This window comes from Pteropus alecto, unplaced genomic scaffold, assembly GCF_000325575.1.
Source record: "Pteropus alecto unplaced genomic scaffold, ASM32557v1 scaffold196, whole genome shotgun sequence".
Classification (NCBI taxonomy): domain Eukaryota; kingdom Metazoa; phylum Chordata; class Mammalia; order Chiroptera; family Pteropodidae; genus Pteropus; species Pteropus alecto.
The window spans coordinates 4,514,638-4,542,385 of NW_006439717.1; the positions used below are offsets into that span (position 1 = coordinate 4,514,638).

Here is a 27,748-nt window from a genome sequence, read left to right on the forward strand (position 1 = left end):
TTTAGATTGTGATGGCAGCCAGTTGTGCTTTTGGACACTACTTGTGAAATCCGATGCTATAAAAGCAAAAGAAGATTTTGTGCTTGGCTGACTCTTAGAGCAAATGGAGAAGAAATAATTCTTAACATTTCTAATAAGATTCACTGGTGATCTTAGATGTGCTAAAAGGCAAGGGAACATGATAAGTAGCCACCATGAGGAAAAGATGAGGTAACTATGGTTATGTAACGTAAATGGGCATGTGTTGATGAGATTTATGTCTAGGCATATATTATCGAGCATAAATTCATAGTGTGTATTTAATTTTTCACTTAAAACACTAATGAAGTACTCTATAATCTAGTATACTAAAATTATGTCATATTAGTACAATTTCTGCACAGCGCAGAAGAAAATACTATAATTACTAAACAGTAGAAATATAATTGTTTATAGTCCTTAAGCATCACTGCAATTAAGGCATCACATTTGTTATGCTTTCTTCAGAATCTGTTAGTGATTTTTAATCTTTTTTTTAAACCCTTCAGTTTTTGTTTACTATACATTTTTTTTAATGCTCTCGATAGTCCAAAAGGTTTGATATTCAAAAAGCTCTGTAGAGTCTTGGTCTATTGGTTTGTGACTCAGAATCTAAGGCTAAACATAAATAAAAGTGATTTTAACTTTGATTTCATCTCATTTTGTAACCTTTAGTTGGTATAAATGCAAATCGATGTACAATATCTAAAAAGGTAGCCAAAAAAGGAAGAAGACTCATGTGTAGATTGTTATATACAATTGGACACTGGAAGCCTTTGAAGATTCAAATCTTGTGACTATTAAAATGCCATCTTTAGAAATTGTCTTATTTGGTACTAAGACTTATGGAAACTTTAAAGATATACATTTTGTATCACCTGATAACTTCTCTTGTCAATCCCTAGAAACACCTAACCATCGTGCTCTAAGGTTTCTTATTTCTTTTCTATTTTTCTTCTGTTAATTAATTTCCTTGTTGGAACACTTTTTCCTTAAATACCCACATAAAGATTCTCAAATAATATTTTCATAAAGACTGCATACTGATAATAGACACCCGCTTTCTATATCAATTTCATTCTATAAGGCAATGACTTTCAAAATAAATACAAATATAGTCCTAGGTGGTATTCTTTTCTTGTCCCAGAGGCAAAAGTTGAATGTTCTCTGCTATGCAAATTTGGTAATGGCCAACATTACCACATGTCAGGGATAACATGGTCAGTTTCTTTGGACAGTATGGTCGATGGGTTACTATAGTGAGCCTGATCTCTGCATTTTTAGTGTCAGAGATATTTATGATTCTAAGTAGCACCATGCATGGCTATTAAAAGTAAAAGAAATAGCAGGGACCTGGTTCCAATTGCTTAGTAAACAATAGTAGAAAGATATTTATTAAAACAGGCTCTCAAGTGACAGATAAATACATAGTTATATTATGCATGCTAAGTTCAGCATGCTGCAAGCTTAAAAGCAGATAGATCAAAACAAGAGAGATTTAAAAAATCATAAAGACAAAATACAGCTATGTCAGTATATGGCAGGAAAGTAATTTTGCTTAAAAGTGATCTCCCCTAACTCCCTCAAGGAACATGTAACCACAATTTATGTAACAAAATTAAAGGCAAGTTGAGAGTGTTCCATTTCTTAACTTGCCTGTCATGGAGTTAAAATTTTTTTTAAAGGGCTATTATTTAACTAAGACACAATTGAATCTCTCTATTATAAACAAAAGATGACATCACATAATTACTGATGTATAATTTTCTTATTTATTAATGTGAGATGTTTAATTCTTAAAAAAAAAAAAGCACATAAAACAAGCCACTAAACAGATTCTTTCACGCATCCTTTCCCACCTCACGAGATCCACTGCATGACTTTTAGAAGAGTTCCCTTGCTCAAAGTTGGCATATGTTTTTCAATTTTCACTGTCCAGAGCCATATTTACAGAAAGATGTACAAATATTGTAGATGGGAGGCTGTGCAACCCTCACATGATTAAAACTTCAGTTCCTTGGTTTTCTAGGGCTTTGTGTAAATGCCAAAAAATTTGAGAGTTTACCCAACTGTGTCTCTTAACCTTTGTTCCCAAAGGTGAAGGGCAGGATTTTTAATCAAGTAGCAATTTATGTTTAATTAGGAAAACATAATTAGGTATTATCATCTAATTGCAATTACTGGCTGGAGAAAGTCACACTTCACAAGTAGTGACCTATGCTGGATTATCATTCTCCTGTTACAGAATTTTGTATCTGTATTTGTATTTGGCGGACAGCCAATAAATATTCAAAAGTAATCACCATGCATCTCTGCAGTCTAGCTTTCAAAGTCACCAACTTCGCTACTGAATAAGAAACCAAGAGATACTTTCTGAGCCACATCTAAGCTACATCTGTTTCTTGCTCAGACATTAAGTATAGATTAAAATAATTGTATACAAAAAACAAAACAAAACAAAACAAAACCAATGTGAAGTAGATTAGAGAACTATTTCACACTCAGTTTCTGGTACAGTTAAAAACAGTTTAATGTCTCAAGGCACCACTATGGTTGAACATCAGATACACAGATAATCAGCTAATCTTGTACTATGCTGTAAAGTCAATAAATAGCTTGCGCAATTGTGAAAAGCAATCTCTAGAGGACTGTTAGATATACAGTAGGCACGTGTATCATAATACAAATAGAAAACAATGAGTCCTAGAAAAAGCATGTTGAGCACCGTTGTGGCATTGTTTGTATTTCTTTACCTAACACTAAGTAAACCTTACATTTACAAAAAGAAAGACTAACTTTTTAAAGTTACACTCAAGGTTGCTTTTTGTGCTATCTCCGAGTAAGTGAATCTAGTTCGTAGGTGTACTTTTAGAAGTCATTGGGTCTGGGTCAGCTTCTGTTGCGCTGGTAGACTCATTCAAGTGCGAGCTCAAGTTTTCCGACGTTAGGTGGGAGGACTTGTAGACAATCTCATTGAAGTCAGACCTGATGCAAACTGAAGGGGGGTCATTCAGCGGGTCTTCCACTGAGGCCTGGGTGTTTTCTCGAGTGATTCCCATGTCTTTGCTATGTTCTGATGGGGATTTTCTTTTCATGCGCGTGTAAGTTTTGTCCTGATTCTCCATGCCTTGTTCATTTTTCAAAAATCGTCCAAAGAACCAAATGAAGAATCCAAACCACACAAACGCTATCAAACTTGGAACAAAAGCCAGGCACTTGACATCAAGACTAGCCCCTGTAAACCTGCTATGTAAGAACAGGTCTCCCTCAACATACGTTTTATTAGTCCGGGGGTTAGTGTGATTGGACCTCCATTCCCAAGATAGCTTGGTTCTGTTCAAATCCTTTAAACTTTCTGAGTCTTTCACTGTATATATCTTCTGCCCTGGGCCAATATATTGTCCATATTCATGAGGTTTATAAAATATCTGGTTCTTCCACATATTAAGGTCCAAAATCAAGACAAGAAAGATAATTCCATAGTTAAACCATTTACCTGCATTAAAAAAGAAATACTGCATATTAGCCAAAGAATCATAAAACTGCAATAAGGTTTTATCCAATAAAATGAAGATAATAGTACAATAGTATAAATTGTTAATGTTTTAGACCTGTCAACAATTAATTTTTCTGAGAGCGCTATGCTTCTATTAAGTGAATTGGCAAAGAGATATTTTTAAGTGGATTCTAGGCATGTGAACACATAACTGTGGGTCCCACAGCCAGTAATTTATGGTTTTTACATTAACCAGGCTAAATATCCTTGTTTTATAGGCCCCACAGCTATATTCAAATTTGGTTCCATGTAGATTATCCACGAGAACATTTCAATTAACGTTTAAAAACAAAGTTCTAATGAAATACTTAGAGAAGTCCCACATATAATTCAACATCTCTTACAGTTTTATAATTATGTTTGGGCAAGACATAAATCATTTTGAATGCAAGCACAGCAGTATATCAGTTGAATTCACATTGCTGTTTGTAGGTGACCTGTTGATTAAACCATTAGTTGATGTGATTCAGATCAATAATCCTTGAACATTAATTTCAAGATTTTAAAAATAATTGCATCAAATTTTCATTGAACAGAATTCATTTATCAGACATATAAATATAACCAAAGCTAATGAACTGTTTTAGAAGACATGATTTGGAGAGACTGTAACTACTATTTCTTTGTAGTTTTTAAAATTCTTATCTAAATAAGATATTATTTAGAGACATATTATCTAATAACATCTTTATGTCTGCAAATGGAAAATGTGGAAAAAATTTCAAGAAATACTGGATTCCATTATAATTTTTATTGTAATCATAATTTATTACAAGTTTTATAGTATGAAGTGTATCCTAATAATATAGTAATACCCACCTAATAGACTTGCTGTAGCAAATTAGGTGAGATATGTAACAGATTCTAGAAGCTTTAGTTATGTCTAAATTATTTTATTTTGTATTTGAAAATAGTGGTATTGAATATTAAGTTACTGTTCACATGATTATAGAACTTTTGGGACAGCAGAGAGCTATCACCTTGAGCAAACTACTAAACCAAGAATGGTAAATATGTATTTTGTAATATGTACTCTAACAGAATATATAGCTACATAAAAAGATACTTTGTGAAGAGTTTAGAAAAATATTTTATTATCATCATGACACATTTTCAAGCTCCTATTATATGCAAGTTTGAAGGGTTTTAATCCTCGCTCTGTTTAAATTTTCTAAACACCAATTTCTTTTCCATGCAGAAAATAATAGTACTTATTAAAGCTGTTAACATTTTTCATGTGATTATTAGATGCTAATCACAGTGCTTGGTATAATAGGAACTCGGTAATTGTTACTATTATTATCAAAGCCTTGCCTAAGCTATGATGAGAAGATGTCTTTTTGCATGGAAAAATACAACTGCTTCTATAGGAAGAGAATTTATGTGAACTGTATGAAGGGAAATTATAACGCTGCCCGTCCTGAAATCATTCAATATAAAACCTATATAGGTTTCATAATATTTGTATGGAAGCTTTTGCCTGAATGACTTATTTTGCACACCTAAACTAGAAAGTAAGTTGGAACATTGAAAATATTTCCAGATATGATAAAACATTTCTAACATCTAGCACCATTAAGATCAAACCACTCCTGCCTTCCTGGATCTTCAGAACCAAAACTGTTCTAAGAATCAACCATACCACAAATTAAGAAAGCTGAAGCCAGAAAAATGCAATCAAGAATAAAGGTGAGCATCATTACCAAAGATAATAGATGCTGTGTAGGATACCTTAGTAAATGCTGAGGATACGTTTCTGCCTTTTAGGAAAGAATGCATCATCTTGTTGGGAAAACATGACAGAGACATCAACAGAAAAAGAGTAATAAAAGACTGCATTCGAGAGGTGCCAAATGAGTGATCAAACCATAAAAACCGAGGGCTAATTTCTGCAGAAAGGATTTTAGAAGAAGTAACAATCCATATGGTCCTTGAAAGAAATGCAGGACAGAGAACAGTTTAGAAAATTTTCCATTTCTTTTAGTTTATGTTTTCATTATGCTGCAGATAGAATGGCATACAGCAAAAGATCAGGCAATGTGAAATAGAGAGGCTGAAGGAAGAGAGAAGGAAAAGAATGGAGAATATTGTAGGAAAAGAAAGGCAGGAGATGAATGAGAGACAGGTGAAATGAAAAAGTGCAGCAAGTTTCATCCAGTATTAAGAAGGCACTAGTGTGTAGCTTCCATAATAGAAAGTAAGTTGAGATAGGAGCTTTGGGTGCTTCTCTGTTGTAAAAGTTTTGTACTTATTCTCTTACTGTAAACTATATGTGTTATAAAGCCAGACTAGATGGCAAGGGGATGTCCTTGAAATTGTGACTGATTATCACCTTCTTGACTCACAAAGATTCCTTGGAGAGACTTGTATCTTCTCTAGGTCATTTTTATAAACGCGTGAATCAAGCAGTCTCCATAAAGGGGTCTCTATTTCTAGGGTAACAGGATATCAGAAACTATAGATAAGCAGCAGCACAGAATCAGGGAAAAGAAAGGAATGCCCATGGAACTTGGAGAAAAGTGCTTTTCTAGTGGGGAAAAGATGCTCAATGAATGTTAATAGACAAAGGAAAAACATAAAATCAGAGAATAAAAATGGAAGTATGTAGACTGATCAAGCTAAGAAGAAATCCTGAAGATAGGATTTTTTTTTCCTTACTTAAAAATTATTTTTCTACCATCTAAGATGAATGGTGCCGGGTTCTTTTGACCACTAAACTTTGAGACTAAAGGATCACTTTATGTATTTTTTCTCATGTAACCCGGAGTGTGAACATTTAGATGGAATGGAGGAGAAGAAAATTAAAAATGTGATCTTTGACCTCCGCTGATGGATAGAATCATCCAGCTCTCACACATCTTCACCCATTTGTGAGAGGGAGTACCACAGTGACAAAAACTGTAGGCTGGAAATCATCATGTGAAAAATGTTAACAAGTACTAAACTTGAATAATAAAACCTTGGATAACCTGTTTAGCCTCTCTAGACTAAATAATTTTATTTTCAAATCGAGGAAACTGAACTAAATGCCTTCCAGTTCTATGATTCTGTCCTTTTCCCCATATCCTTCTCCTTATTAGCTGTGTGAATTTAGTTTTTATATTCTGTGACATGGAGAATAATTCCAATGTAACTACATCAAAGGATTATTGTGAGGATAAAGTGAGAAGTTATATTTGAAAGTTCTTAGAAATATATTGTTTGCCAAAAACGTAGGGTACTATTATTTCTACAATTTCTTATATTTCTTCCATCTGGTTAATATAGGATCTTGGTGATAGAATAGTGGGAGAGAAGAGTGTGTAAGGGTTTGTGACAAAGATATATTCTACAAGTGATCAGTTTAGATAAAACAGAATGTATTATTGAGCACTGACATTATAGGGTACCTATCATCAGATCAGTTATCCAAGAGAACCCAGTGCATAGCTATATAGAAATATGTTGTGTGGATCAGCATATTTAGCATGTTAAAAATCCTTAGCCATTGGTAATTTGTCTATAGCTCTCAGTAGTATTGGGCCTGAGAAAAGGTCTTTTATATATACAAATTTTGAGGCTAAAGAACAAGAACTAGTTCCCCTACTCACCCCCACCCCTACTCCCCCAGCAGAGAGGTCATGTGAAAGTGGGAAAGTACATACAGAGTGGAGAGAAGAGACTGAGGCAGAATCCCCACTGATACCATATTTTCTTATTATATTCTGTGGCTATAGCATTGTCTTTCCCACCTCTCAGTCATTCAGCTGAAACTTGAAACTGCTGAAAATTTAAAAGAAATGGCTCTTCTTACTTTTTGTTTCCAGCCCACTTGACATAACCTCGGGTCCATTTATCCATTTGTACGGAGAAAGAATGTTCATTTTTCTCTATCACTCATCCTTACATTTTCCCACACAGCGTTTTGTTACCTTGGTAATGTTTTTTCCCTCTTTAAAAACATTACTTTTGCCCTCTGAGATGTGGCCAATCAGACAGCAAAGTCAGGCGAAACAATTTAAGCTTGGTGTTCTTGTCTATAAGGTGAGGAAGTTGAGCTATATAATCCTTAAGGTTTCATCCCAGCCTCAAACGTCTCTTTGATGAATCAGTGAAATAAACACTGTTTAAACTTTAATGTTTTATGATGGACCAGGAAATCTCCCCATTAGAGCAAAAAAAGATGAAATATACAACTCTTAGATGGAGAAAGCTTTCCTTAAAAAAAAAAAAAAAATCATATTTCTGAGAAACACTGTTTACCATAAAAAATAAATTTGAATCCCTGAAATAACCCACATGGAAAGGATATAAGACACAAAAAAAGAAAGAATAGAAAGTGCTTCTATTTTCATTTTCCCAAGTATGTTGTTGTGAAGGTACAATCAACCGTAACAAGAGGTTTGAGATTTCAGTATTAATCTTATGAGAGATTTTACATGTCCCCCTGTTGTTTCAACTACATAGCATAATGTAAATCAGCAAGGAGGTCGGGTAAAATCCATACATTATTTCTATTAATCACCATGTCGAAATATCTCACTGTCTTCTTTAATAAGAAATCACTGCATGGTGTTGGTGGGATTACCTCTTTTTCTTTTTTTGAGCTTTTAATGAATCTTACTGATTGTCAAAAATGATATTATAATGGTAATTTTATCTTTTTACTTTGTGGGAGTCTATAGAATCCTGAGCTAGTTAGTTTTAAAAGAATTCTTCATTAACTATCATCCACACTTACCATAGGAAATGACAACAATTTGGAGGAAAATGTTATTTTTTTCAACTAAAGAAAAAGACTATAAAGTGCTGATATTTCCACCATATAATAAAACTTTTAGGATTTAAATATGCAGTCATATTTGCAAAAATCTGTTACTCAGGAGAGTTGCCACTTAACATTGTGGTTGAGCTGTGCTGTGCCGTGGGCACCTCTACATCAAGTAGGTGCTACCACTCGGCCGGACTCTGGCATCAAGAGCAGATACATAAAATAGTCATGTTCCACAAAGCCATTAAGTATGTATTATAAAATAGCAAGAAACCCTGGCCTTGAAAAAGATGAGTTTTGGTTAATTGAAGAAATAGCAGTTTGTTCTAACAGGCTTCTTGGGCAAATTCAATGTCCTCTCATTCCAGACATGAGCAGTGAAAAACAGAGCTCACTGAGTTAGCTCTTTAAGTCCCTCCCTCCATAACTTTGGGATATCTAGAAACCACATTAAGTGCTTGGCCTATGAGGAGACCATTTGGTAAAGGGAAAATATTTACTAAATAATTTATAAATTAATAAGTCGAGTTAGTAAAGTATCTTCTTAAGACTTAAAAAGCAAATAAATACAGCTTCTCAAAGTCCTTCTTTTTTCATTGTTGCTTCCTAAGTGGGAAACATAATTCAATATGATGAGTAGAGGCAGAAACATGTGATGATAAAAACAGAAAGAAAAGGCCACATAGTTGTACCAAAGACTGTACTGAAGGTTCTGGAGTCTGGGAACTGTGTCATATTCATTTTTGTATTCTCTAGATCCTGGCTTGGGTTTGGACACATATTAACTCAGGAAACATCTGTTAAGCATGTTATCTGAGATAACATGTCAAGAAAAGTACCACGAGTGAAGTTCTAGTCTTTCGAATCAAATACATATGTCACGATGATCTGGTGAATTCCAGGATACTGCTAAAATCTAATATGATCTGGAATATTGAGAAAAGTAGAATATTCATGTCTCAAAGGTTATGATTAATTATATATCTCAAGTTCTTCCTCTGACTGCGAAGACAATTTTTGAAGACCATGTGAGGTTTATTAGAAATATCCTCATGTATACATAAATGAAGACAGGACACCTCATTTTGGGCAGATGGGACAACCTCAGGAGCAGCAAGGACTCACAAGCTATGGGCAAAGCAACCATGGCCTGGAAAAAAGATGAGTTTTTGACAAATAAAATGAATTTCTGCTCTATGTAGAAGTAAACATAGTTAACTCTTAGAGCTGTATAAATGTGTTGAAAATGAAAATTGCTTCAGGAAAGATTTAGAAAAATTCACAACTGAAAGAATAGAAGGAGATCTTTGTGTACTCTGGATAAATTCATGATCTTGGGGGACTGTCACAGTGAACAATAGGAGGCATCACATTTCCCTATAACAAGTCCCTTGCTAATTCTATCAGACAGAATATTCTGCTGGACGGACCATTGGCCCACCCTCCCCAGCACTTTCCATGATCTGATTGACACAGGAGAGCTCTTTAAAAAACAATCTCTGGGAACTCATTTACCAGAAATCATGCACCTTTGGAAATAAAATGAAGGGGTTTTATTCATTATTTTCCACATTCTTGCCATTGTAAAGCACCTGTGCCCTCACACTGTTCAGGAAACTGAAGCAGAACACTATAGACGCTACAGAGGCTTGTTTACTTCTGCATTTTCTATTTTTTGCCGAAAGGGTTCCCGTGGGCATCATCATGCCAACAGTGTGAATTCTCTCCTCGCAGATGCACAGGCCTTCCTTCTGGCCTTTCCCCCAGCCCCCTCCTAATTTACTCAGATGATGGCCACCAATGGGACACTCCCTTTGTCTGGCTGGGATGACAGATGGCAGAGTTTCCACCGGGATTGGCATTAATAGGACTCAGAGGGGCTTCCGAGACTGAATTGAGAGGCCATTCCTCTCTTGCCTCCAGAGACTTAGCATATCACATTTGAATCCATCTTTGCATTCACCTTATAGGTAAAAGGGAAGAGGGCAGAAAAGAGAATTATACAGTTGCATTTACTTTTAGAAGAACAATAGGCTTGGGCCAAAAGCTCCAGTGTGACCTAATCACTAACCATTTATCCCTTCTGTTCCTGAAATCAAAATTCTCAGAAAAAAATATTTTAACACACCCTTAGATAGAGATGATTTATTTTTATAAGCTCTAGCCCAGCTTATAAAATGAAAGCTCACACATACTGCAGCAAACCATCTGTCAAGGGGGATCCAGATGAGCTAAACAGATGCAACAATTCAAGTTATTTCTGACATTCATAAATAAAACTAGCTTGGAATCAGGATTAAAAAATACTCAAATCCTTAATGCTTTAAAAATGTCAATGGGAACTCACCGGTATCAGATAACCCTCTACATACACAGAATCTCATTGGGAGAAAGATTTTTTTTTCCCATTCTCTGCTTTCTCCTTCTTGAGGATTCAGAAAAGTAAATAACAGTAGAGAACTCAGAGTAGTGGATAAATAATAAGAGATCCCTCTCTTGGGATGCCTGATGTTTTTTAATTAAATAGGAAGCACAAACCCTGGATGAATGAATGGAAAAGTTTCAGGTAAAGATAGTGAGAGTTTATTGAGTGCTTAATACATGGCAGACAGTGTTTTAAGTGCCTTGTACATGTTAACTAAAATAATATAGCAACTCCGGGATAAGTACTAGTATGGTCTCCATTTAACAGATGATAAAACTGAGCCTCTAAGAAGTTCAGGAGCTGGACGAGAACCATATCACCACTCAGTAGCAGAGCTGGAGTCTATGCACCGACACTTTACATTCCATTTCCTCAGCATGCACAGAAGACCTTTCACAGAGAAATGATAGCTTCACAGAGAAATGATAGTTGAGGCTCAGTTAGAGTCATTCTTGACCCTAAGAGAACTCTAGCAGTCCTCATCCAGCCTCTTCTAGTGCAGAACAAAGACTGCAGAGAAGGCAACAGACAGAGCCATGAAGGGGTCTACAGGATCCCTTTCTACCCCTGGCTCCATCTTCATCTATGGTCATCCAGACCTTTCCCAGTCATGCTGTGCTTCAGAATCTCCTCCACTGGCCCCAGCTCTAAACGTTCTAGCTCCTGATAGACCTCTACCATATGCCTTTCTCACGGGCCACCCCATTTCTATTGAATTTTCTTTCTGCCCCTTGGCTTTTGTTTTAAGAGTTGCATATGAAAATAAATTAAAGCTGAGATGAGAAGAAATCTGACTAGAAAATGTTTCTCTGCAGCAGCATTTCTCTAGGTGCGGTCCTCTGGCTGCTTGCATAGACATAACTGGTGATGCTTGAGAGAACGGTAGATTCTAAGGTCCACCACATCCCTCAGACATCCAGCTCTGTCTGGGTGTGTGGCTGATGGAATTTTTTAATAAGCTCTCCAGGTGATTCTCATATATACTAAAGTTTGAGAACCACTGATGGCTAGAGAGCGTTTCATGCTTAATAAACCAAGTGGTAATACCATATTTGTTTATTAAGGAAAACAATCAAGTCTCTCTACGAACTCGGAAGATCGCTGATCAAGAGCATTTGCAGTGTACTTGGAAATTCATGGGCTAACTACTGAGCATATTAAAATCCAACATGTAGCACTATGTTTTGGAAATTTTACCTAGGTTTGCCCAGAAACCATGTCAGATAAAGTGAAAGGCCTTTTACAGGAGACTAGATGGTAATCCCAGAGTAGCCTCAGCAACTTTTTAGCCAAGTAATGGAACAAAGAGAGTAAGAAAAACAAGAGGGGGAGAAGTTATAACTTACTTTAGCCTCCTATCACTGTTTTCCTAGACAATTTTATCATAGATGGATCTGGGGAGGTACATGATCATCTTACCAGAAACTGAATTTCAATTGGTTATGCTGGATCCCTTCACCCCAAAGCCCACGTGAGTGCTATTTTATTTTGAATTTAAACTCCAGAATCTTCAATAGCCTTCCCAGCAGGTCCAGGCATCCAGTTATTCACTTGGCTCGAATCAGGAGACATTCTGACCTCAACTGTGGCTTCTCAATCAGAAAGGAATAGTTCTCAAAGATTAGCATCACGTGGGAAAGCTTTTCAAAAGTCCCATTCCCTGCCCATTGCCCAGGCCTACTCTGTAGGAATCATTAGGTTTGGCACCTAACAACCTGTATGTTTATAAAGTTTCCTGGGTGATATGTTAATCAGCATAACCAAAGCCTTAATTTTAACATCTTTCTACCTTCTGGAAAACTTTATTAATGTACAATCTCCAATACAAATACTTAGCTAGTCTTTCCTCCTTTTAAGTTTTTACAAAATAATACTTGGTGGGACAAAGGTTTAAGTCCAAAGGTGTAGAAGGCTCTACCTAGAAGCTAGTGACGCCAAAGGTTCAGGGACTCTTGTATGCGTGGTCCCCTTCCAAGGCACTGAATATAATTTTCGGTTGTAATTTTGTATTCATATTCTTAAACAGAGCATTCCAAATTGTGTAAGCTCTGAGCACCACATAAGTTGAACCTGCTGCTATCTATAAATGATGGCATGTATGACAAAGCTATGCAAAATAGCCCCAAATTAAATATACTTAACAACTTGAATTTTTTTCTTATCAATGATCTCTCTGAATCTCCCCCTCTCATTTTTTTTTTTAAATAAAAATGCTGATATTCTGCACTTGAGCCGTATATTTCTGACAGGGATTCTGATACTGAGTCCGAGATAATATTAGTGCCATGATGGCCTGGGACAAGAGCTGATAGCAGGAACAGATGGTCCAGGTGAAAGCCTACCCAGAGGGATATGATGATGCCATGTGCGTGATAGCTGTTTTAGAAGTCCAAGAAGGTAGCATGCTGCCGAGATTAAGTGGGGACTCTGAAACAACACTCTGTGACCTGAACTCAAATTGATTGATTTACCTAGTGAATTTAATAGATGGGCCTCATTCATTTTAAAAAGGAGAAGAAACCTGCTGCATCTTCCCTATTCATGAGCTCATTCTCCAATTTAGGAAGGTTGCCTCATGCTCAGCAAAAAACAGCCGTCAAGTTGGGAAGCAAAGGTTTTTTTGCAGTCTTCAGATGTTCGCGTTTTCTGTGCTCAGACTATTTTTATTCAGCAGCACAGACGGTAGTGTAAGCACAGATTTCTTCAGCAATTTTTATTATAGCAGGCGTGGGATCCTAGGCTGTTGCCCTTAAAACACACACATTCGCTACCTGCATCTGAACAGCTCGGGAACTAATGACATTCTTCATTTGATCATTCAGCTGTCTACTTCTTGTTTTAAAGAAAAAAAGGTAAAAAAAAAAAAGGAACTCTAGGAACACTTTTTTAGATGAGAATGACCGAGATGTCATGAAAGAATATTATAATAAATCGTATTATTTCAAAAGCAAGACACATCTAAAAATGAAATAATCTGAGGAGTCACAAGAGAATCACTTGAGACAAACACAAACTCTACCACAGAAGTAGGTTTTAATCAGATGAGAAGTGGTCAACCTCCCTAAAGGCATACGGTCTGATTGGAGCTCTAGGATACCTCTGTTTTAATTTCAGTAGTAAATGAAGAACAAAGCATAAAAATATCCTGAGCTATAGGTTTTGAAAAGGAAACCCACACAATGAACAAAACCAAGGTGGAGTGGTATATGGAGTATGACAGAAATAGCTAACTCTCCACACCAAAGACATGTTCTTCGCCTCTGTTAATCCTGTGCTACAACACTGGGCCTGACATAGGAAGTGGCTGCCCAACTGGGGACTACATCTCCCTACTCTCCTTGACTCTAAGTGGGGCCATCTGACTGGTTATTGCCAACAGAACGTGAGGGGAGGTGACATGTTTCTTTTCCAAGCCAAGGAGGTTAAGAAACAGGTAAGTTTTCTTAATCATTTCCCCCATTCTCTTTATTCTCATCTGCGTGCTGGATAAAGTTGAAATTGTTAAAGCCACCAGTAGTCTAAGTCCCAGAGTGACAGCCCAGAACTGCCAGTAGTTGCACTGTTAAGTGAGTAAGAAACAGAAAAATATTTATGTATGCCTCTAAAATGTTACCGTTTGCTTTTTTATAGCAGCTAGTATTACTCTAACTTGGAGACAAAAAATACCATGTTCAAAGTCATAACATACCTGTTATGTGAATATGATATTCTTCCTTGAAGATCTTCTGGAAGAAAGGGATCTTGAATTGCATATGAGGAGTGTGCAACCCAGGGAGATTTACATCGACATCTCCCATGAAATGTGGGAATTCCCAGTCCTGTCAGAAAAAATCAACATAAAAACGTATTTGTGATTTGTTTTGTACATAAACAGCAAAATACCCCAAATTGACTTTTTGTAAGCACTTATTTTAAAATCATTTAAATGCAACCAGCTGTTGGAGGCACCAGTTTTGTTCCATGATGGTTATTTTATGTACATTAGGTAGCGGTACGCATTCAAAATAAAAATTAAGTCATAACTTATTTCCTCAGCTTTTCTCTTTAATGTGGTAATAAGAAACCAATACAGAATTGATTTGCATCTATACATGTTTATATCTTTCATTTTAGAGAATTGATTTTAAATTTTTATCGAAAGGAAGTTGTCCATACTTTATAAATATGGGGTAATTTTGTCTCACTACTTTTTAAAACTATAAACCCTAAAACCGCATGTTTTGTGTAAGAAGACATGGGAAAAAGGATCTGATTCATTTAACCAAGTTCCTCAATTTACATCAAGGGACTTTTATTAATCGCCTTGGCCAGTAACTATATGGAATGGAAAAATGCCAGTCTCCTGTCCTGCTCTCCTGCAATTTCGCATCAATTCAAACCAAATGATGGAAGGCCTGACACACTAGCATGAGAGATGAATAGTGAATTAATTCCCAAATTGTTATTGGTTTTTCTTGTTGTGAAGGCAAATGAGGATATTTTTAGGTGTCTCACCTGCTCTTAGTTTTGAATAGAGGCAACAAATTAAAGTTCATAACTAACATGTGAGGGAAGAATGCACTAAATATAAAGAAATATTTGAGGTGGATCCAAAGGCACTAATACAGATCTTTTCACTTTTAATAATAAAATAATCACTAAATTATCAGTCCTGTATTTAGTGACTATTTTTAAAGAACCTGAATATGAAAAAATAATGGACAAAATACTACTTTAAGATTTCAATACATTATCTCAATATAAAAAAGTCAAAAATTTCCAAGACTTGTACATATGCAACTGATAGAGCTGTATCAATAATAAAGAGCCCAAATGTTACAGATTTCCAAGTCCCTTCACTCCCCTCTTTGCTGAAATTCCAATCGGGGAGAACAGGCCTTAAAGGAAAGGAGAATATGTGAGCAGTGGTAAGCAGAAAAGCTTTCAATGTCTATCAATTTCTTGATCTATGGATCACTTTAAAACACTAATAATAAATAAATATAAAGGGAAAATGAAATAATGCAACATCATCCGTGTCTATTGGTGTGAAGGAGAGGTCTTAGATCTTGATTTTCAGACCCCTGCAACAAATAGACATGTGATTTGGGAAGTTCAGAAAACCCAAAGCATTAAAACTAAATAAGTTTGAACATTTTGATCTAAAACATTAGTAGAAAATGAATTGGTAATAATATGTGTGAGGTATTGCATTTTACTAAAGTGCATTTGCTTTTATTATTATTATTATCGATACTGTCTTGTTTTTTCTATGTTATTTGCAAGACTTCTGCAAAGAGAACTGAAATTGAATTTGGCCTTTTGATAAATATAACTGACATCTCCCGTGAAAAATTATGCTTGGCAAGTAAAGAGATTGATAACCAAAGTATCTTTCACTAGCCCTGGATAAACAGCACACAGCACTTTCAATAGAGAAATTCTCTTTTTTTATTTCTTAGTTTAAGAAAGAGGATACTTCTTGGTAGTAATTGGGCACATGTGCTTGATATATCTTTTTATAGGAAAGATGTTCTTGGAATGTTCACATATAGCTTTTCATTCCATGAAACTAAAGTTTTCTATTGGGTATGAAATTGGTTTTAGTTTGAAAGTAATTTTTAGAGATTTCTTGTAGCCTGGGATCAAAATTTCATTCACCAAAAAATAGTTCCTCAATCATTTCCCACCTGTACTTGGAGAGAGAAAGATAAATTAAGGAAATGGAGAGGAGAGGAAAGAGAAGAGAAAGTATTGATCTTTGTTTGGAAGATGGCATTACTTGTCTTTTTTTTTTTTATTTTTAAGACACGATCGGGGCAGGGAGTTTGGGAGAAAGTGTGAGAGAAGTAGCTTATGCCATGTAAGAAATTTTAAAAACAGACAATTAATGAAAAAGAGTTCATACATCAATTCTCTTAGCTTCGCCCCTTCTACATTATTTTTTAATTGCATGCTACTCCACCATCTTGACCAGAACTAATTGCATCCTTCTACATTATTTTTTATAATCACCATGTTTTGCTTTTTCAAAACTCTTTTCTTTAGTCTTCTAACTCCCTGCCCCCATTCTTTTCCTGTTATACTAGTTTTTGTACTTCAATTCCTACTCTGCATATTTCTCCAGACCATTAATGAATCAGTGTAAATTCTGCCCTTATTTGACAGAGTGGAATGATAACAATACTAATTGCTACTATTTGCAGGATGTTTGGGGCTCATCTTAATGAAGAATGGGTATTTGGGGCTGGTAATATCCCAGTATTTATTTGAAGGAGGTAGAAAGAAGAGAGTGGATGGTGTTCTGAATCTCTTTAATTTTTTGTCTCTTTATTTATAAATTGAGGTTAAATATATCAATCTCACAGGCTTCTTGGGAGGATCAGATAATGGCTGGACAGCAAATAACACATTGCTGGAAACAGAGGAAAGAGACAGGGAAATGGCCAACAATCATGGCTGATTCCCCAGCATGATTCCAAGGTCAGGTTTATCCTGAGAGTGAAGCAGAAGAAACTGATAGGTCTGTTTTCAGGAGGATCAGGAGAACCCTGCTTCAGGGTCTAGATGAAAAAGGATGAAGGCCATCTTCTCCTTTCTGTCCTCATTTATTGCACAGCATAGATTTTTCATCAAAAGCTAGTTCCACGAGGAGATTTAAACTACTTTTCTCTACCTCCCTCCACTCCAAGAGGGCTCTCATTTTTATCTGACCCTAATTTGGAAAAGGAGATGAACTGTAACTCTTTCTCCACTAAGCAACTGTCCTGTGGATAGTTGGCTTCTAATCAGACTGATGAGGAAAATCTGACTAATGGATGGATGATAGCAAACATTGAGATTCTCTTGGCATTATAATTATGGATATATAGAAAGTTTCATACACAGATTGCACATAAACGTTATGAATGTCATGGATTTCTTTTCTTTCTGCATAAATGTAAAAAATATATTTTGAACACAAGATGTAACTATTGAAGTAAGAGAATGACGAGGCAAGATGTGATCAGCAACTAAGACCAGGGTAGAGCCAGGCTAATCCTGAGATTACATAGTATGAAATGTTCATTTATTTTGTTCTTCAAGAAATGTTGTATTTAGTAATTCAAAGCTCCCTTGTTACTTTCTGCTATTAAACCTAACAATAATTGCAGAGGTGTATCACATTTGTGGTTCAGGCGTATTGTATCACACACACTATTTCAGTTCTCATCAGTTCATGGCGATGAACAGATTTCCAACTTTGTATCTTGCTTCAAAGTAACTGAAAAACGGTTAATTTTCATTCAGATGGTCATATTTCCTATATAAAAAAGAGCAGTGCCATGATATATATCTAATCTTATTTTTTACATACTATGGTTTACTTTGCCTATAAAATAATTTTTATTACTTAGCAATAAAAATTACACTTGGACGCTGATGTTCAAATTACATTTGGATGTGTAATTTGGTCGGATATGTCTAAATGTGATTCTCTCCAAATGTAGCCTTATTATTCATGAACCGCATTTGGACAGAATTTCAGGACAATGTTAGGTATACAGGCAAGATGGTTTCAGGATATTCTGGATTCACCATTTCCCTATGTTTTCCCATTAAGATGCATGCCTCAGGGCCAAAGAAGAAAACTTGGTACAATGCAGAAGAACTCAAGCTTGAAACCAATACTGTTTTGAATTCCCCAATTGGCATTCAATTATTCAATTTCCCAAATCAAATGAAGAGACCTCAGTTCTACTTAGAGAAGCATTAGAGAATAAAAATGTAATAACACTGATTACCTTGCAAAACTAAAGCCATAGTATCAAAACAAAAGTTTTATTTTTGGGGTCAAAGATTGAATTTCTGTTTTTTTGAGGAAATTAAGAGATAAACTAGATTTTACTGAAAAGTATTGATAACCATTTAGAATAGAATTGATAATAGATTTTTAAATGTTAATAAAATATACCAATATTTTTCATTGTAATAATTTGTATATCTATTATTTAAAAGCATCAGATTACTAATATTAAGGTTTATATGAATTTAAAAGCCTCTTTACAGATATTTCTTTCCCTTTGTTATTCTCTATTCCTCCCATATTTTGGAACTGAATTTAGATCAATGAATATCAGAACATCATTCTTCCAAAAATGACCCCAGCTATAAAATGTCATTAGCTTTTCTGTGCTTAGCAGTGTCCTAGCAACAGAATTTTAGATGACAACGAACAGTGGTGGCCTGAAGAATTGTACTCCCGCTTTGGGTGATATTTTTGTTTCTTATTAAGAATCTCAAGTGCCTGATTTCTTTCGGCAACCCTACGCTTCTTCTAATTGGCAAAGTTGCCGCAGTATCACTTGGCTGAATAAATCCTTGGAAACCTTGACATATAGTAGATATTGCTTATGTGTTTGTGTATCCCCCATTGGAATGTAAGCTCTAGGAGCTTATAGGCTTTTTTCTTGTTTTGTTTATTGCTATATTTTCCATTACTGAAATAGAGCTCAACATATAGAAAGAACTCAAATATTTGTTCAATTGATGAACGGAGCTCTCTCAAAGTTAAAGGTATACAACAATCTCTTTTTGGTTTCATATACATGGACACTCAGGATGGATTTAGGTAAACAGTGACAACACAACAAATACTTTTTTTTGTGAATAATATTACACATCAACCTGAGATACATGATTATGAAAAAAACCTTTTCACTATAAACTAGGTATGCTGGAATCATATAGAATAACCCAAAGATTAGGCAATTAGCCAAAAATCACAAAGAAAAGGAGACAGGGAAAGAAAGCGGGGGCCAAATGTAAATATTATGAGATGAAGTAGTTAATGTTTAGGGAGTTAGTTAAAATTCTCATTGGGATAATCCAAGACATTTTTTTAGTGACCACCTACATATAAAGAAGCTCATGAGACATGCCCAACCAAGTCAGAGAACAAGAAACAAAATGCAAACCAACATGCGGTTAAAAAAAGTGGGGGATCATTTCTCACAGTGGAAGATTCCAGGAAGGTTGTCAAGGCAAGGCTGAATGTCAGGGGTACCCTGCGGTAAATGTGGAGGACGGACAAAAGAGAAATAGCAGGAGGTTACTTCTCAGAGGTCCTTTCCTCATATATTGTACTCTCATTTTCTCTTGATTTTCACTATTGCTTTTGTTTTCCCCTCAAGGGCAAATAAATTCCATCACCTCTTAGAGTTTTATCTCAGGAGGCATACAGGTTATTTACGAGACTCAAAATCTTTGGGAAAAAATCTTGGCTTTCTGATTGGAGTAGGATTTTGTCAACAAGTAGTAGAGATGGCAGATCTTATTCACCACTAAAACAAATCCAAGTCAAACTGTAAATCCTTCCTTAAAATGTTTAAAGATCTTGACTCACTCATGTGTTTTTGTGTATTGTAAGATATTGATGAACTCTCAAAATTATTGTTGCCCAAGAAATCTAATTTATCTTAAGGGCCTATTTTGTAGTATTTAATGTATTTTCTTCATCAATAATCTTTCTTACTTGTAAAAGACAATATGGATTTTCCTGGCTAATTCTGAAGCCAATGTACATTAATAAGATATATTCATGTCTATGAAAAAAAGCAAATAAGTCATTCCCAGAGTAGATTTCAAAAGTAAATGTATGTTTGTCACTTTTAAGAGACCTTACCAGGAGGCTCTATCAAGAGATCAGTAGGTTTTTTTAAAACAAGCTTTATTATAACAAGACACCTTGAAAGCATTACTTGTTTAAGCACCAAGTTGAAAGTGTCTGATAAAATGCACTGGGCCTCATTTACAGATGCCCTGCCCTTGCAGACTGATGTGATGAAGGACAAAATAAAAGTCAGTCTTGTAAGTGTTTACAACTAATAGAAATGCATCATGTGGCACCTAGGAATAATGAGAAATCAATATCCCTCACTAGGGCAATACGGTTCACCAGTACATGGGAAATACTTGACATCTTAGAGACTTCTATGGGTGTTGTCGGGGAGACAAGAAGACAAACCATTGGCTATGACAAGTTGCTGATAAGTGAAGTTGGTGCAAAGTCTAAAGAAATGCACTGTTCCAACTCCAGCTTCTGGATAGTCTTCCATTGGTCATCAAACGACAACTATCTACTTTGCACCTCTTAAGAAGAATAAATATTAACTATATAATAAATTGGCATATTTTTTACTTAAATGAGAACTCCTAATAATATGTCTTTTCCTAATAAAGAATGAGTGATATCTAGTGGAAGGAAGTTATTAGACAACACACTTTCACGTTATTTCTCAAACACTGGCTGCAGTTCAACAAAACGTAGCCATTGCTTATTCTGTGCTCTATTGTATTTGTACATTTGGTACAAAATGTCACTGCTTCAGTATCTGTTCTGGCTCTATGCATGCTGCCAGTAATGGTCACATTCAATTGTCTGAATGACCAATTTCTTCTATAGGTTATAGAGGAAAATTAATTGCATACTGTCAAAGAGTAGATATTGTCCTTGGTACATTTTTATTTAATATTGAGGTCATTTCTCTGTGAAAAATAATAATAGTGGAGATCGGTGGGTAAATATAATTCAATATAAAAATATTCACTTCACAAACAAAAGAGTTTGAAGTTAATCTAAATATCAGGTGGGCGGTTAAGGTGAATAACCCCTAATGTTTCTTGCAAAGGGTTCATTTCTATACTTACAATTTTTTGTCAGAAATGTCTCATGGAGCGTATATTCTAGTTGGGAGACAGACCAGTAAATCAGCAAATAGCACTATAATGTGATGTCAAACAGTGATAAATGCTCTGAAGAAAATAAAGCAGTGTAAGGGGGTGGGTGCTAGTTTAGTGATTCAAAAGAACACTTCTTTGAGGGTGACCTTTGTATGAGCACTGATTGGCATGAAGAGCAAGCCGTGCAAATCTCTGGAAGAGGAGCAGATCAGCCAGCAGGAAGAGCCAATGTAAAGGTCTTGAGGAGAAAATGAGATGGGTGTTTCCAAGAAACATAAAGGTTAGAATGATTCAAGTAGTGTAGAGAGGTTACAGGAATAGAATGGTAGGCCGGCTAAAGGAAGAAAGAAGACCAGTTAATTTGCAGTAGTTTAGGTGGTTAAACAAGGGTGGTCAGTTGTTCAGATCAAGATGTATTTTGAAGGTATCACCAACTGAATTTTTCGAATTTACTGGTTGTTCCAGCAACTGGTAAATCATGGTAGTATTTACTGAGATGGGGGAGATTGGGAAACCAATACATTTATAGAAGATGGATAAGTGGGTAAGATATCCAGAGATCTACTTGGAACATGCTCTTAGACATCAGGTGGAGGTGTTTCGTTAGTGTAAAATAAATTTAATTTTGGTAGCAGCAGTCCCCAATCTTTCGGGCACCAGGGACCAGTACTCCTATGAGAATCTAGTGCCTGATGATGTTAGGTAGAGCTGAGGTGGTGATGCTAGTGCTGGGGAGAAGTTCCAAATACAGATGAAGCTTTGCTTGCTTGCCTGCAGTTCACCTTCTACTGTCTGGCTCGGTTCCTAACAGGCCATAAACCTAACCAGTCCAAGGCTTGGGGTTTGGGGACCCCTGGAATAAGGGACTCTGAGACCTGAGATTCTTTTTTTATATTTTCAGTAGCTCCTGCAATGACTAATTTTAAAAGCTGGTGTGCACCAGTATGGACACACTGGCTATTTACAGCTGGTGTCTATTCTGATTGGGCAGCATCCATTCTGATTGATCAGTACCTCCGTTGTACCAGTAAATATTCTGACCATCACTCTTTGTGAAGTCAAGATGGCTGCTTTTCTGAAAAAACAAAGCAATACAACACTGAGCTCAGTTTATTGTGTCTTGCAGGCAGCAGGCTTTTGGAAACAGTAGCTCTGTACCCTGTGTGGTTTCCTTCTCTTTTCATCTTTCTTAGTAAAGACTTCAGATTCTGGAACAATCATGAAGTCTCTGCCTCTGACCTCCATGGACCACCCAGAGATAACATGAACAGAAAGTAAAACCTTTAGAGCAATGGATTTGAACTGGCAGATGTTCCATGCTTTTCTTCAATGAGTTTTAGGTCAAGAGTGTTCATCCTTTGTGCTCTAGAGAAAAATTATCATCCCTCAAGTAAGAAAGCAAAGACTAGAAACACAAGATATATAGGAGTCAAAGAGGACAGAGGGATGGAAAGAATAAAATACATTTTATTGTTTGTGAACTATATTTTCAGTGAATTGAAAAATTTTCTGAAACTATTGCTACTCCAGAGGTCAAACTAAAATACATCGTTTTCCTTGTTGGGCACCTGTGGGAGAGATATTCCACCACCCTTAGTGTCCTTTTGGAAAACACGTTTACATACCGGAGTAAAGAAGTCTTACATGAATATTAGAGGTTGCCTATCTTTATATTGACACGATCATTCACAAAAGCCTGAAGTGACTACAGTGTGCTTGGCTTACAGATTCTACGTAGCACTAATGGAGTGAATGTGAAGTCTACATTTCTTGCAGCCGTTCTCAATAACACACTCAAGTTCCCCCACAGGATGGCATCACACTATTATTCAACTAATTCAACAATTATTCAACTAATTCAACAATTATTCAATGGCGACTTTATGTAAAGCATTTATTCTCAAAGGATATCAAATGCCATTAATAAGTAAACTAAGCTCTTTCTTTTACAGTTAAAGACAACAAGAGTCAAAGGGGTTACAGGACTCTTCCCAGACCGCCCAACAGACTGCTGAGAGAGAAGAGAGCAGATGAAATTTAATTGGTAGCCCCTGAACTGTATTTCACTGCATCCTCCTTATTGAGAACCCCATTTAGGAGAAAGAAAACTCAATTTAGGAGATCAAAATATGTTTTCATATTTTATTCAGACTAAGCAAACCAACATTTGTCATGACCTTGCTCTGTGTCAAGCATTTGATCTACTGTAAACCAGGGAGGCTTGTTCTCATTTTATAAGAGAGTAAACTGAGGCTTAGAGAACAGTCAAGTAGCTTGCCCAATGTAGCACAATTGGTACTGAAAGGATTTGTACCCAAGTCAGTATGATTCCAAAGAGATTTGCGTATACCATATGAAGCTTTTTCATGACATTTTTCCATCAGGCTCTCATGCTGCAATTATCTTTCCACCTACAAGCTAACTATCACACCAGCATGTGTTTCCGTTTGATGCTAACTTCTATATGTGATGGTAAGTTTCCTTTTAGTGGTATATTATAGTTCATCTTGAAATAATATTTCCTTAGAATAATTTTGCTACTTGCAGCACCTGGGGAAGGAATCCTGTCTAACGTCCATTGCAAAGTCAAGAAATGGCAGTGGGTCTATGTTTATCCTGTAAGTCACTGACAAGCCCTGCAAAATATGCAGGCCAAGATGCATATTTAACTCTAAATATGTTATGACCATCTTAGAATTTTTACTGCCAATGCATAGATTTGACTCTAAACTTAGAATATTTCTAGTAATGAATACTATCTTCCCAACTTCTTTGCATTTCTGTTTTCTTATCTGAGGATATTTTCCATCATATTTAGATACTCTGATGGCAGACTCCTATATCATTGCATTGGAAAACAGGATGGGTTAGGGGATGATTTAGTGTCCACTAGTGATGACTATCAAACTTTTCAACTTCCTGAAAAGACACAACTTTTATGTTTCTTTGGAAATATGATGGTAAGACTCGTGCTACTAACATATCATGGCTGCACATATTAAGTGATAAAATTTTATATTATGTAGATGACTCAAGGCAGAGCAAAGAACACAAGAAAGAAAGCTATAGGGAATATATATGTGCATAGCAATCTAACTATTTTATCTCAAGTCTTCCTTGTTCTGTATGTCAGTAAACTAAGGTATTGTGTTACTGGAAGCCTCTCATTTCAAGGATTAATTCTTCTGGCTCATAATTATAATCTGTAGAAGATGACACAAGTTCCATAAATATAACATTATTAATAGTTTTATTCAAAGCCTTTCTTGATAATTGATTTGAAATAGAATTATTAGTGTAACCAACATTAAAAAGTACATCTGTAATGTTATGAGGTAGAAGTTCCATATAATATCTGTGTAATATATCAAAGTTCTAATGAAATGTGTCATATTTAGAAACATTACAAATAATATCCTTGAGCATATGTGGAAATGAAGTAACAGTAGGCCTTGGGAGGGTGGAAAAAATTATCAGAAAATAACTTTATGCTACCTCAGGATAATAGCTCATAAAATTTTTATTCATAAAAATTGGTAAGCCTTTGGTTCTGAAATTGACTTTAAATGCACAGAAAAGCTACATGAAAGCAATCCTAAAAACTAAACATAAAACATAAAATTTTGCCTTTAGCACTAGATTGTAGTTGGTGAGTCATAGGTAAATGTGAAATTATTACATTTGCCAGTTGCCAAAGGCTTTGCTTTATGGATATCTGCAACATATACACATAAATCAATTAATATGTTATTTTTCCTATATAAACCCGAGTACTCTTGATTCATTACCTCTCACAAGAGGAGAAATTGGCAAATCAACATCATTATGAAACTGTTCAGGCAATAGACTATCTTCAGAAATTAATTTCTGACAAAAGTTCCAAATTGTTTTGCAAAAATATTATTTGCTAATTGATGCCCACCCCAACTCCCAACTCAGAAATACTGGGACTTTTGATATTGTGTTCCCCTTTTCAATAATAAATCCACTGTTTAACAACCACACACACAGATTAAAAGCTTCAACTAATCATGTACCATTTGCCTTTCAATACAGAAACATGATCGCCTTAGCAAGAAATGGGAACTTCTTCAAATATCTTCTTTGGGAACAATACATACAAAGAATGTTTAGGTGTTTTAATGCAAACACCTGCAAGGTTGGCTAATTAACTAAGAATCAGTGAAAGATTTCTTCAAATGTTCTCCTGAACTTTAATTACAAACAATATGAAAGAATAAATATTATCATAATGCACAAGTGTTCTTTTTTTCCAAATCCATGGTTTCTGATTTAGCATGCTTTTGCTGACAATTATATAGCATGAGCAATAGATTACTTATGCTATGATCCAAAATAAAGAGATGCCCTCCAAAGTTATTTAAATGTAAGGAAATACATTCCCTTTGCTAATATTAAATATTCTGCCAGGCACTGTAATTGATGAATGTTATGACAACAGCCACTGTTCAATGAGCTAAATGAAACAGACCCTGCAGCAGGCGTAGCTCTTTACATACATTTCCTTATTTTATCTCTAAAACAATTCTACAAAGTAGATTTTATTTTTGCCATTTTGTAATTGTGGAAACCAAGGTTCAGAGAAGGTACCTGACTTACCTACTTTAATATAGCTAATAACTGGAAGAGTAGGAGCCAAACCTAGATCTGTCCAACCCTATACAAACCCAGTGGTGTTCCTTGTACTACACCCATAAAGGTGAGAATTTAGATTGTCCTGGCTCTAAATGATGTATTACTGTCTTGGTCTACTCATTGTTTCTTTTTTTCTCCCTTGTTGAGCCCCCAAAGAAGCTACTGGATTATATAGAGATGCTTGTCCACACTTATTTGTTTCTTCTCACTGCTCCCAACTATCTTTGATTCCCACATTTATTATCTTCCACTGAAAGTAGCTCTTGCTTCCGCCACCAACATTTCTAAGCTAATACTTGTTTTGCTCCACTGGTTAACAACTAATCCCTTTTCTTTGCTTAAAAAATTTATTTTCTTGTTTTTTCTTTTCATGCCATCATCTTTTATATATTTTTGCTGAATATTTGTATACTCAACCATTGTTTGTGTCAGTGCCTCTTCTAAGCATTGGTGATACAGCAGTGAAGCAAGTAGACCTTGTTCTAGGCTCTGCCTTCAGGGAGTTTAAAGTTTGAATATAGCATAAATGCATAAATAGAATAATTTCAGTAAGTGATTGGTGCTAAAGAGCAGATGAACCAGGATGATTGTTTGGCAAAAGCAACTTTAGGTAAGGTTAGAAAAGTTATTTATGAGGATAGAATCTCTCCAGTGACAAGTACCAAGTGCTGTGATGTGTGCTATGTGTGCAATAAGGACCAAAACAGATCTATAGGTTCTCCACCACCAAGTAGCTCAAGTCTGGAGGGTGTAAAAGATCAGTGGACTAGTGGAATCAAGTAAGTGGTAATAAGCCCCGTGAAGGAAATAAACTAGGGACTGAGGAAGAGAATAACAAAGAGGTCACTTGGGGTGGTCTCTTGGAAGACTGACACCTGAGTTGAGAACTAAGGATGGGAATGATCCAGCAACACAAAAAGCAGAGAATACTTAGCAAAGCAGGTGTTCAATTATCTACTTTTGCCAGGTACTTTTCCAGGTCCTAGGGATACAAAGGTGAACAAAAGCCCATGTGTATCCTGATTTCTTGAAGTTTATGGTCTAGTAGGGGAGTTAGACATAAATCAAATAATTATAGAAACAGACCTTGGTACTTGTGGGTTAACTTGTGTGACCATGCCCATCCATCATTCACTTAACCACCAAAAGTTGAGAATTTTTGATATATATAATTCTTCTTGGTTATTTTCCTCAGTGCCAGCACCAAAGAATGATAAACCAGTGCATGGTGTTCATTATCTTTTCACATTTATATGTTGATTATATGCTACTTGAAGGTACACTTCTTTATATATCTCTCAGTCCTTAGCATAATGCTAAACATATAGTAGGAAGCAAAAATTATTTGTTTATTCACAAATATTTACTAAAGGCTCATTATGTGCCAAAACTGTATAAGGCTCCAGGATACCAAAGATATAAATAAAAATTCCTGCTTCTAGGAAACTCATTTTCTGTAGAAGACGTTAATAAGCTAAACGTTACTTACAGAGTAAGATAGAAGCCTTATAATAGAGTCATGAAACAAGTTCTCTATGAACCTACTGGGGAAGGAGCCCCTCATTTAAACTGTGAGAGAATGAATAAATTAACCAATGATTCTTTATCTTCTATTTCACAGTTACCACAGGCTGCTGAGAGT

General features: G+C 35.7%; 1 protein-coding gene across 4 annotated transcripts in view; it reads right to left on the reverse strand.

The window, feature by feature from the left end:
* Window positions 1–1,767: 1,767 nt before the first annotated feature.
* TMEM117 (transmembrane protein 117) overlaps window positions 1,768–27,748 on the reverse strand; it is a 372,922-nt gene continuing 346,941 nt past the window's right edge. For 3 of the 4 annotated variants that reach the window (XM_006916877.3, XM_015593145.2, XM_015593143.2), the window contains 2 exons: window positions 14,438–14,567; window positions 1,768–3,514 (listed from right to left, as the gene is read on the reverse strand). In XM_006916877.3, coding sequence (XP_006916939.1) covers window positions 2,868–3,514; window positions 14,438–14,567 — 777 coding nt within the window. In that variant the 3' untranslated portion in view covers window positions 1,768–2,867. The remainder of the gene's footprint in view (window positions 3,515–14,437; window positions 14,568–27,748) is intronic. The other variant, XM_025050288.1, reaches the window with a different exon arrangement.